This window comes from Rhinolophus sinicus, chromosome 14 (assembly GCF_057876585.1).
Source record: "Rhinolophus sinicus isolate RSI-liver-muscle chromosome 14, RSI-T2T, whole genome shotgun sequence".
Taxonomy (NCBI): domain Eukaryota; kingdom Metazoa; phylum Chordata; class Mammalia; order Chiroptera; family Rhinolophidae; genus Rhinolophus; species Rhinolophus sinicus.
Genome location: NC_142514.1, coordinates 131,750,343 through 131,763,025, shown reverse-complemented (window position 1 = coordinate 131,763,025; position 12,683 = coordinate 131,750,343). Strand labels below are relative to the sequence as shown.

Sequence of the window (12,683 nt, the reverse complement as noted above, 5' to 3'; positions counted from 1 at the left end):
CCCTGAGGGTAGGGAGTGCAGGGACATCATAAATTCCATTAGGACCATACTAGAGTTGCCAACTGGACAATTAGCTGTCCACATTTAGAGTGCAGGCAGAGGTCATGACTTCAGATTTTGGAATCATCAGTTGGTAGTTGGCATCTATAGCCATGGGTCTGGATGAGATCACCCAGAGAATGAGGAGAGACTGAGGTCTGTGCATTGGGTTTCAAGAGTGCTTCAGCATTTAGAGGTGAAGCTAGCAAGGAGACTGAGAAAGAACATAAATGAGGTGATGAATAAACAGGAAAGTGTTTTGTTCTGGAAGCCAAGAAATTTACATCTTTGAGGAAGGAGGCAATGACTGTTGCATCCAATGCTGCTGAGAAGTCAGTTGGAACTGGGAACTGATACTCGGGTTTAACAAAATGGAACCAATAGTGATTTTCAGAGGGATGATTTTAGGACTATTGCAGGGATAAAAACATGAAATAAGTTAAAATAAGAAAATGAGGTAATAAAGTGGAGTTAATGAAAATAGATAATTTTCCTAGATTCCCAGTAAAGCAAAATTGAATAATAAAGCAGTAATAGGAGGCGAACACTGGGACAAGGGACTTTGTTTGTTTTTTAAGATGAGAGACATGATATCATATCTGCATTAAATTTATTCAGGAAAAAGTGACAGAGAAATTGATAGTGCAGGAGGGAGCAGAAAAATGCAGGCAATGTCCTTAAATGGACAAGAGGTTACAGAGCCCAGGTCAGGAGTGAAGAGCTGACCTTGGAAATGAGCAAGGAAAATTCCTTCGTTGTAATGGGGAACACACTAGCAGACCTGGTGGTCGAAAAATAAGGTGGTTTTCTTTTAAGTGCTTAGCATTTCTCTAGGACATATGAAAAGAGGTCAACAGCTGACAGTGAGGATGGGGGTGGGCATAGTGTGAGAGATTTTAGGAGAACAAATAAGATGCGGAATCGTTGTGCCAGAGAATTAGAAAGTGATTTTTCTAAAGAAATGTATAAGAATTGCTAAGATGTTTTGAGGTTTCATTTGAAATCAATAGTTATCATTTTTAAGTGAGATGAGTGAGTGCTTCTCTAGCATGTTCAGTTGCCCAGGTGCTGGCATGAAGTAGGAAGGTGCTAATTTAACCAGAGACGAGGTTTTGTTGGATGAATGCAAAAAAAGAGGAGAAAAAATGTTGAGTATATGAGAGGGAGAATTAGAAAATGTGCTACGTTGGAAGGGAATGGAGTGCATAAGAAGGGTGACAGCTAGAGGGAAATTATGAAATCAGTGATTCAAGGTCCCAACTGGGTTGAAGACTTTTTGGGCTGGGGTACTAGAATAAATGATCAGGACAGAGAAGAGGTAGTGTTCAGAGAAGATGATGTTTAACGCAGAGATTTGGGGGATGGGTGCAATGAGTAGCCATGACAAGGTTGAGAGCAGGACTGGAAACCCTAGGTCAGGAAGTGAGGGAGGTGAGATGATCTGCTAGAAAATAAAGCAAGTTAAGTGTCAGACCCAGACTCGAACCCACAATTGTCAGATTCCTACTGAATGTTGTACCTTTCAACAACATTAACTTCTAACTATATCTTGACCTATAAAACCAGGGTAACTAAATGGCACTATATTCAAGATGTTTATGTATATGGAGTATAAGACGAGAGAAGGGTTGGCCTCACAAGTTGGAGATCTGTGCAGTTAAACAGGGCCCGGCACGTAGAAGGCCCACTTTGGTTTAATGCACTGCTGGTTCCATCTTTTAATTCTTACTATTTTTTAAACGAGGGCATCACATTTTTATTTTGTACTGCACCCCACAAATTATATAGCCAGTTCTGGACAGAAGATTAGTGATTTAGAAGGAAAAATGTGTTCTTTTCTCTCATTTGGACTAATTTTCCATAAGCTTCACTTTTCTCCATTAAGCATGCCATTAAAAATTTATCAGGGTTCATAATGGATGTTTTAAAGTACCCATCTGTCAAACACTTACCTTTTAATGTAAATTTCCTTTTAAAATCACTCATATTCTATAAAAATTAGGCTGAGAATGATAAAGTCCCTGACTTAGGAAAGTGAATTATCAGCAAACTTAAAAGAAAATATAAATTTTAAGTGTATGTCTAGAGTGTGAATTCATATTTGAGTGATAGCTTAGGAAAAATACTTATATTTTTATTTCTCATTATAAATTCAATATATGTTTGTTATGGAAGATTTAGGTAATAAATATAAATAACAGTATGAAACTAAAAATCACCCCAAAATCCTTAACAAGAGTTAACCACTTTTAACATTTTGATGTATTTCCTCCTAGGCTTTATGTATATATTTACGAATGTATATTATGCATGTATACCTTTGTTTATGTTTATTGGATTATATATTAAATACCATTTTAAAAACTTGATTTTTCATTTAATTATAGTCTACTTACACTTCTATCCTTATAATTAAATATTTTTAAAATACTACTACATTAGAATTTAATACAATTTTCTGTTATATAGACACACGCATATAATAATGTATTATTAAACATTTGTCTCTTTTAATCTTTACTATTATAATTGAGACCAATATGAATATTCTTTGTGAATTGTATATTTCAATAAATACAATTTCTGGTCCAAAAGAGTGTTGATTTTAAGGCTTTTGCTACAATCTTCTAAATTATTTTTTTACGATTACACCAATATCCAAACCCTTTCAATGACAGTGAATGTTAACCTTCCTTTTAATTTTTTTGCCAGTTGGGTAGATAAAAAGTGTTTAGAAGCATTGTTTTCTTTGTTTGTTAATAAGGTTTAACAGGTTTTTGTATGTTATCAGCCTTTTCTTTTTTAATGAATGCCGTGTTAGTGTCTTTGGTCATTTTTTTTCCCAGGTAGTCTTTGACCTTTCTCTTACTGTTTTGTAAACTATATATTAGGGTTGTGTCGCGCAGAATTTCCCTTATTTTTCAAAGCTTTGCCAAGGCTTCAGCAGCATATTTGCAGAGCTCTGCAGGGATCCTGTACTTTTCTCTGTAGGGGTGGTTTTAGAATCTATCACTTGTTTTTGTAAATTAAAAAATCTATGAAAATGGTTGTTATGAAGATAGTACTAATATCATATAAATGAAAATATTTTGTGATGTATCTAAAAATGTATGGCAAAACATCAATAATGAAAAAAATAGGAAAAAAGTACTGCACTAGCTCACTGAACATTTCTGTCTTTCCCATTCATTTCTCCAAATCCTGGCAATGCAATCTACATACTGAACATTCTGGTTATTTGGTCTGCTTGTCTTCATCCCGTCCAAAACAAGCATTTCATTAATATTCTCATTGTGAGTCCTTTTTGAAACTTCCAGGGTATAATACACAACTGAGTGATTTCACAAGACAACCCATTAGGTGCAGAACAAAGAAGGCAAGATTGGGATTTGGATTATTGGAGTTTTCTTACCCTCTCCAAAGTAATTTCTTCAAACTCATATTCAATTTCTGTTCCATTGACCTGTAAATAGAAAAGAAGAAAGAGAACGATTAAATACATCTTGAGGTAGAGACAACTTCATTTTTCATAACATTTGGGGGTTAAGTTTCATTCTGGCTATGGATAAATCACACTTACTTGATGTTTGTGATGGTATGTTTTTATGTAAATAAAATATAACCCAAGCTATTCTAAAATACATGAATGAGACTCTACCAAAACAACCAAAAAAAAAAAAAAAAAAAAAAAAAAAATCAAAGCCTATTGCATCCCTTAGTATTTTGTAATGTTTTGGGGAGAGAGAACAATGCAAAATATGCATTGTGAGTTTACAAAGAATACACCACCTAGAAACAATGTTATAGTTACAAGGGAAATACTTTCCTAATCTGTTTAAAAATTTCCATGACTAAACACTAAAATATCACCTTAAAAATCAGTGGTAAGGGCAGCACAACCACATGTTATTTTTTGCTGTAAAGTATCATTAAGAATAACCATGTCATATAAGAAAGTTTTTTTCTTTATTGGCTCAAGCTCAGGTAATTCATCCCTATCATTCTCTTGTTATGTTTATTAGGAAGCCCCGGACCATGTAACCATGCCCATGTAATTCAGTAGCAATGACAGAAGAGCAAAGTAGGACATGTTTGAAATTCTTAGTGAGATACTGTTTTAACCATCCAACCAGCCCTGAATTGATTTGGACTTACAGAGAGAAATACATTTTAAATATAGCCAAGCCAATGTCATGGTTTCCACAGATGTGCATACAGAATATACAAAGAGTTGCTTTAAAATAATCTAACAAATATTCAATTCCCACTTGCATCTATCACAGAGTCCTTCTCAGCCAGGCAAAACTTCTGAGCAAAAATGTTCTGGAATTGGTTGTTTCTTTTTTCGTACATGTGTCCTGGCAATATCATTAGCATTTAGGAATCATCTAGAAAGACTAATTTTTAACTACAAAGCAATAATTTTTGTAGGATTCTAACGTCAGTTGGTTTTCCCTTCTTTAGAAGAATTTAAATATAGTTTTTGCAGATTGAGCGTTCTATATAGGCAAGGATCAGAAAGCCAACCATAGAGTCTGGTAAGAAAGAACTGATGAAGGAAAAAAAATAAAAATAAATAGAAAAGGAGTGAATGAATGACTGGCTGAAATAAGTACATTATTTATTTAGCTGACTTATTAACACAGATATTTATGAATTCTCTTCCATAAGGAGTTGGGAGGTAGTCACATTAACTGAAGGTGTAATTGCAACTAGAATCAGCAAATACAAAGGCTGACAATAGATGTTACTTATGTGGGTCCACTTGAAGCATGTTTTTGATTTTCTAATTAAATGAGCTAATTGGTGAATCACATTTGACTGTGTTACTACATTATCAAATAACCCTAAACCAAATTTGATTTTCTGGGCTTCAGCCACTTAATGAGTCATAGAAGCGGAGTTGATGTTAGAAAGCTTTAGCAGCTTTATGGAGGCTTTCATTCTTCACATGAAAAAGTACAAACCCAAACTAAAATTCCCTGTATGTGTGTGCTTCCATGTTAATTATTTTTACAACATTCTTTAGTTGAAAGAGGGAGAACAGAAAGAGAAGATTGAATTAATGTGATGTTTTAATTCTCGGTATGGCTCTGTGAAGCATTTCTTTGCTTCAGAGCTTCTCTAGAGAGAAGCTCTTCACATTATTAAAGAGTGGCAAACTGGGGAGAAAAAAACAAAACAAAAAACCAAAAACAAAACCAAAACAACTTCAAAGAGAAGAAAACAAGCCTCTGATAATAAAATCTAAAATCTCAGGGTGAAAGAAATTCTGTTAGGAAGTGCTTAAAAGGCAATATATATTTTATTGGCATATATTGCCTAATGGTAGCCTACCAAAATCTTTGGTTAACTTTTCTATGATCATATGTGCTGACTTTTAGATTCTAGAAGCATTATGTGTACATATGTTAATTGGTATTTGAAGGTTTCTTGGTCAGCTAGATGAACTATTGCAGGCTTATATTGACTTTATAGGTATTTACTTTTCAACCCAAGAAAGTAACGCCATTTGCCTAATTCCAAAGTATCTAGGGTATCTTCATAAGAAAGGACAAAGTCATCTGGGGTCCGATGTAACCTTGCTTTTAAAAGAAAGCATCCCATGACTACAGCAGGTTTGAGTGAAATTATAAAGGAGTGAAAGGTTTTTAGTTTAGGTGAGGCGATATTGCAACCTTTTAATTGAGAAGCATTTAATACATAGTATCCCAAGAGCCAGTGTGGGAGTTCAGGAAAGACAGTTAAGAGGTCCTAGTGTCTATTCTTTCATCAGGAGGAGAGCATCATCTATGTTCTGACTAAGGACCCCTAAGAAAAGATATTCTACAACCTTCCTTGGCAAAGACCTTGGCGGGAAGGAGAAGATAGAAAGAAGAACTAAGAATACCCCCATTGAAGACATTCATACAAATTTAGTGACTTTTCAAATGAGTATACCAATATAATATTCTTTAAATGTCTTTCCACATTTATTTAGAGGAGCGGCTACTTATCAAGTGGTAAAGAGCCAAGAAGTATGAACACTAATTCCCTCCTAGACATAAATTTGTGTATTCTCAACAAAACAAGACAAAATAAATAAATAAATAAAGCAAAACAAAACAAAACAAAAAAACCCTTCATCATCTTCTGGGGGTTTTACAGACGATTTATTGTCTGAACTTGCGTGGTGGTCTCACTCTAGCCTCCATCAGTTTATCAATATATGCTTTTCAATTCGCAAAGCTCTCTTCCTAAAAAAGAGTACTGCTAAATACAGTTTCTGTTGCTCTTGACCAGTAATGTTTCCTGTGGTATTGAAACACCCAAGCAATGTTTAATGTTCCTAATAGTTTGGGGTCTGGACAGCGGCATGGCTAAGGTTCCTGTTATTCCAGCTCTGCCCTGACCATCATTTACAGTCTTCCCTCGAACTTACCACTAGAAGTGAGAGGACTGGCAGTTTTGTAGACATGGAGGGTCAATAAAGTAGACGGAATTTCCCAGTTTTGAAAAGTCTGTTTTTCTTCAAATACATGATTTTTTTTTTAAGCTAATGGTTCTGTGGTGACAGCTGGTAGGTTTCTACGGTGGCCAGAAAATCAAATTAATGCTACATATTGTCCTGTACTGTTCTAGGCATGAAGCCTTCCTGGCAACACAGGGAAGTTAAAACAAGAGAGTGACCCACTCGCATTCAAATTTGGTGTTTATAGTTTTAATTTCATAAACTTTGAATGCTTTACATGGTTTTTTTTTTCTTCTCTGACAGCCTTTAGTCAATTTCACTGCCTTTTCCCCCCCCTTCAGTGCTATAGTAATCACCTGCCTAAATTAAGATATAATTTGATTTTGAGATCTATTTTTATTTCCTGAAAAAGAGGATTTTCATGAATAATACATGTGAACTATTCCATGTTTTAGTACTCTTTAATTGGAATCTTAAGTAATGATTTCTCTATTTTTTCCATTCTTTGCTACATTTGTAACTTTATTAAAGCGACCAGTGTGTCAAAATCTGCAACGAATGAAGTTTTATACAGCCCCATATCACATATAGAAATATATGTGTTGAAACAGAAATATTAGAGCTTCTTAAGACTAAACACAATTCCACCCAATGAACAATTACTGGGCACACATGATGTGCCACATGGTATGACAGCTACTAAGGAAATAAACATTTTAAGATATGATATCTATTCTCAAGAAACATACAGACCTCAAACAGGCACAAAACACAAACATATTAAGGCTTCCTAGAAGTTGATATCCAATATACAAAACAGAGAGGCGGACTAGAGTCCCACTGACACCGCATGTAAGATCATACAGACCTATTTACTATTTGTTAAATACAATAAGTCCTCACTTAACATCTGTGATAAGTTCTGCAACTTTAAGTGAAATGACATATAATGAAACAGATTTTACCATAAGGTAATTGATATAAACCAGAGTTAAATTCTTATTGCATCTTGTCAACATTGTAATGAAATGATGTCGAAAAAAACGACATAATTTGGGGCCCTGCTGTATATAGAGTTAATTCCTTAGTAGTATAGTATATGATAAATGATATACAACTTTTGCCCTTTATTATAAGTAATTATGATATAATAAACACAACTTATCTCTGAATCTGTTCTAGGTACTTATTCCACGGAATCTTGGCTGCAAACATCTTTGCGGCAAACATTTTCAAGGCATAATTAACTGGCCATAAAGGCAACTTTGCCACAAAAAAGATAAAAGAACTCATTAACAGTTTAGGGTTTTTTTTTGTTTGCTTGTTCGGTTTTATTTTTCCATTGAGGAATCAATCAACCAAGTTCAGCAGGTTTTACGTATTTAAGCTAGCTGTCAGTTTGGTGTCATTTCTCCGTTGAGGAAATTCTTACAGCTACTCCCACTTTTATGTCATATATAAACCTTAGCTAGCTCTTCCAATGGTCTGTAGAGTGATGAGTAGGCATGGCAGTGGTGATTTTTAAATAGTTAGCATGTCTTCTGGATGACGATAATTTGTCTTAAGAGTTGGTTTCTTATTTTGAAACACATTACCTTGGGAGAAGAAAGAGGCTTGAGGGCCCTCTTTGAGGGTGCAGATTTAGTTGAATCCACATTTCCCATAGACCAGAACAAGTGCTTAGGTACAACTCACAAAATGAAATCAGTTATTTGAGCAGTTTTGCCATGAATCTACACACATTTTAAATGAAGTTTTTAATTTTGTTATTCATGTTTTCATGTTTCATTATAATGACTAGAAAAGTCCTTTTTAATATCCCTCTTTTGTTTCATATATATATATGCAACTTACTAAAAATAAGTTGTAACTTAATATATATGTATGTACATATACATACATATACATATATATATTAAGTTACAACTTATTTTTAGTAAGTTGCATATATTTTTACAGCAGAATTGTTTTATAGCCAATTAGTTATTTGGCAAAAATATTTGTGGCACAAATGATTGCTGCAGATATGTTTATGGCAAAGATGCTTATGGCAAAAATACCAGACACACTGTGAATGTTATGCTTTTAATATTCTATAAAATTGCTGTTGGACTTTGGGAAGAATGTGATGATCATGGAGACTAAGTGACCTGATTTCCATGGCCTCTTGCCACTCTCAGAACAAGACAGGACTGATATTATTACCCTGCCTCATCTGTGGCCACAGCACGTAACACGCTGTCTAGCACTCAGATGCACAGCGACTACGTGAATGAGGAAATTTAAAAAAATGATGAATCAACAAATGAGATTTGTGGGATGGGTAGTCTGATGCTCTCAAAGAAGACTCTGCTTGCTAATGGGATTGTAGGGCCCAGGCCTTTTGGCATTCCGAGCTTTGATACACTTACCTCCAAGATCAGCTCTTTTCAGGATCCCTTACTGCACAGTCACAACCTTCCTCCGATGCTCCAGCAACTACACACACACATAAACACACACACACACACACACACACACACACACACACACACACACCACACACTTGTTTGCATTCCTCTTACTTAGTATATTTCCAATATCAGTATTTATCCTTCTCTCCTTTTGGAAGAACTTTTACGACATATATGTCATGATGTTTTAAGCTATCCTTACACTGAATCTGCTGTGTGCCACTCAATGCTCAGTAGATAATTACATGAGTTCCAGAGTGAAAACAAAAAACAAAAAACAGGCACACCCAAAAAAACAGATGTGAGTCCTAGTCCCAATATTTATGAGATGTATGAATGTGGGCAATATTCTTAATCTCTCAAATCCTTAATTGCCTTAATTGTCTCATGTGTAGAATGGTACTCACAAATACTTCCCTCATATCTCATTGTGACGGTCAAATTACATAATTTATGTGAAACAGCACACATCTTAAATGATAAAGAAATTTTAGCTATAATGCTACACAATTCTCTTCATGAAATTGTTGGGAGGAATAAATTAGATTACACATATTAGCTGCTTGGCACATAGTAGGTCTTCAATAGTGAGATAAATTTTAATGAGTTCTGGATTACCACTCTGCAAGGTCCACAAGATTTATTTGATCAGATATCGGATGTTTGCTAATTTCTTCAATAATATATCACTTACTAAGCAAACAGACTTGCTTTCTTCTACACAATCTACTAAAAGCCTTTTTTAACCCAAACGCTTCTTTTCTGAACCTATCAACAATGTACTGCCTTGTAGAAAGGAATCATCTTAGTTTTCTCTCCTAAATCAGGTCAGTGTGGCCTTCACTCAAAATATTACCTCAATTGGACTTTCTCCCAATCTTCTGTCCACTCACTCTTGCATTTTCTATTTAACATTCTCTTGTCCAATGTTGACCATTATGTCCCTCTGCTATCAACACTTACTTCCCTCAGGCTGCTCTCATTGTATTCCTTATATTACCATCTCATGAGTGCAGAAAAATCATACTCATTTTTGCACCACTGTAGCTTCTGGCACCAAGCTTCCTCCATAGTAAGTCTCCAGAAGAAGGCTTAGAACCAAGTCACCTGAGAACTCCAAACATTGAATCATCTTTAAATTATTTTCCAACTTCAAGTAAGTATAGGCAGCCTTCCCCCTTGCTGTCTTTCCCTAGGAAACGTGACTTGAATTAATCCCTCTATCTCAGGACATTTTTTACATGCATGCATTGGTAATTTCTAATTTAAATAATGCATTAAAACATTAATCTAACATTTATTGAGCACCTATGACATGTTAGGTAGGAGGATAAGCCCTGGAACTACAAAGATAAGTGAGATATAGCTCGTGCCCTCAAATACTTAGTCTAGCAGAGAGAGACAAATGAAAACTTGCAACAAAGTAATGTGGGCCCTGTGGTAGGTTCCCGTAGACTATAGCAGCTGCAGAGTGACACAGAGGATGGGACAGATGATTATACCTGGAGGAAGTAAGAAAAGGCTTCATAGGGGAGGTGGCATGAACTGTGTTCATGGGCAGGTATTCACAGAATGGGTGGAAAAGAGACGGGCTTACCAAGGCATAGGGGGCAGCATTAACTACTTCTTCAGAGTCCTTGGCTGGAGAAACCACTGGCCTTAGAGTCAGAAGACATATATTACAGCCTTCTTTTTAAAAAAATTTTATTGGACAATAGTGTGTTTCTCCAGGGCCCATCAGCTCCAAGTCATTGTCCTTCAATCTAGCTGTGGAGGGCACAGCTATCTGGGCCATGTGGGAATCGAACCGGCAACCCTGTTGTTCAGAGCTCACGCTCTAACCAACTGAACCACCCGACCACCCCTGTATCACAGTCTTGATTCAGTGGTTTCAGGTGCTAGGCATGGTTTGGTGCTTCGATTTTCTCAGGCAGACACATGATTTCTGAGATCCTGCCCAGCTCTGACTTTTCTAGTATCAGGGTTTTTCTTTCCATCTACTGTTTAACTTGTAATTACTTTGTCTCTCAGTTTAACAGGTACACCTGCCCACATTTCATTATGGATTTTTCTATTAATCTCGATTCCAAAGATCTCAATCAACAGCCCATAAGCCTACCAACTGCTAGCTCTCTAAACTCCATGTATGTCTGCCATACCCTTTCTTTTCAATCTATAAGCTTCTCCATCAGGGAGGAAACTAAAGGGCAGCATCACTCACTCTGTCTCCACTCAAGGACATCGCCAGCAGAACTTTCCCCATTTCTACTCCCCAAAGAGCTCAAGGCTTCTGGGAGACATAAAAGGTAGTTTTTTTTCTTTTTTGAAAAAGAAAAAGAGGTAAGGGAGTTTTGCTTTATTGTAAGTCAAAACAAAGAACCCCTGGAAAAGGCTGATGTTCATTATCTCCATCCTTTTATCACCTTTAACTTTAAATGTCTCTACTGAATGAATGAAAAACAATCAAGTTCTGAAAAAGTTAAAAGTCAACCTACCAGCATGGCAGCTATAATCAGAATGAGAGCATCATGCTACAAAGTCTGGAAGTTCGCAGCACGCGGCTAAGCTGTGCATCACTTTCTTTAATGTCCCTTCTCCTAGACTATCTCCACTGCCTAAAATTGTGCTCTCTTTGCATGTTAAGAGGAATTATCACACAGAAATGAAAAGCTTAGATTCTGGAATCTAAGAGGTCTGAATTCCAGTACCAGTTCTGTCACTAAGAAGTTGTTAGAATTCTTTTTTTTTTAAACGTATTATACACATTTGACTGTCAATATTGTTCATTTTAACACTCAAAGTAAGCAAAAGCTTTTCTGTTTAAGCTTTGTAAAGCACCTGTTTATATCTAATGTAGGCATGTGGTTTTTTGATGAATGCTATTCAGTTATAATGAGATTGGTTTAAAAATATGCAGTTTTATAAGAAGCTAATAATAGTATTGCTTACTTTTAACAAACGCTCACAAATATGATAATTATTGATATTCTCAGTTAAGATTCTAATATTTGTAAGAGCACTATTACTATTATTTAACTAAAAGTGTTATATAAATAAGCACTGATTTCAAGTTACAACTTCTAATCTTAATTAAATAAACTTCTGAGTTCAGTGAACTGCTAAATCATAGCTCCCACGAACTAGAGAAAAAAATCAGTATCCTATAATCTGTTCCATTCTTAAACAATTTTCTTTCAGTTTTGTTGTTTTCTCTGCTTCTGTTATCAAGACTACGATACCAGAACACTGGGTCTAGAAAAGTGATCATAGGCAATAATTACTATGTGTGCTTTTTTTTCATTTAATTAAGAAACATAGCACTTTTTAATTAAGTAGCTTTTTACATGTAAAACTGTGATTTTTTTAATTTTTGTTTTCTATTTCTGTCAAGAGAAATCAAAGAAAATAGGTTAGGGTTCTTACATGTATAGAAAGAGTCATTTTATATATACAAAGTTGTCTTGATTAAAGGTTTCTGTAATGAAGGGAAAATAACTTTAAGTTCTGAACTGAAAATAACTTAAGTTGTGAACTGGGTTTGCCTCTGATTGGGAAATGGTATATTTCTGCCCAGCTTTGCTCCCTTGCTTTGCACCATGTGCCGGATGGTGTAATAACAGGTGATTTTATTGTTTTTACTTGCTCCAAACTGAGGCAGGCTGTTTTCTTCTTTGGGTTTAAATATTCCATAAGTTTGAACATGTTCTCTGAGACTGGAAAATGGGGTTAAGAATGCAATC

At 35.4% G+C, this 12,683-nt stretch overlaps 1 protein-coding gene across 27 annotated transcripts in view; it reads right to left on the bottom strand.

Annotated features, from left to right (window-relative positions):
• The window catches only part of DLG2 (discs large MAGUK scaffold protein 2), a 1,894,072-nt gene that overhangs the window by 619,400 nt on the left and 1,261,989 nt on the right, over positions 1-12,683 (bottom strand). For all 27 annotated transcript variants that reach the window (XM_088791538.1, XM_088791536.1, XM_074335659.2 and 24 more), the window contains one exon: positions 3,452-3,502. In XM_088791538.1, the coding sequence (XP_088647664.1) occupies positions 3,452-3,502 (51 nt within the window). The remainder of the gene's footprint in view (positions 1-3,451; positions 3,503-12,683) is intronic.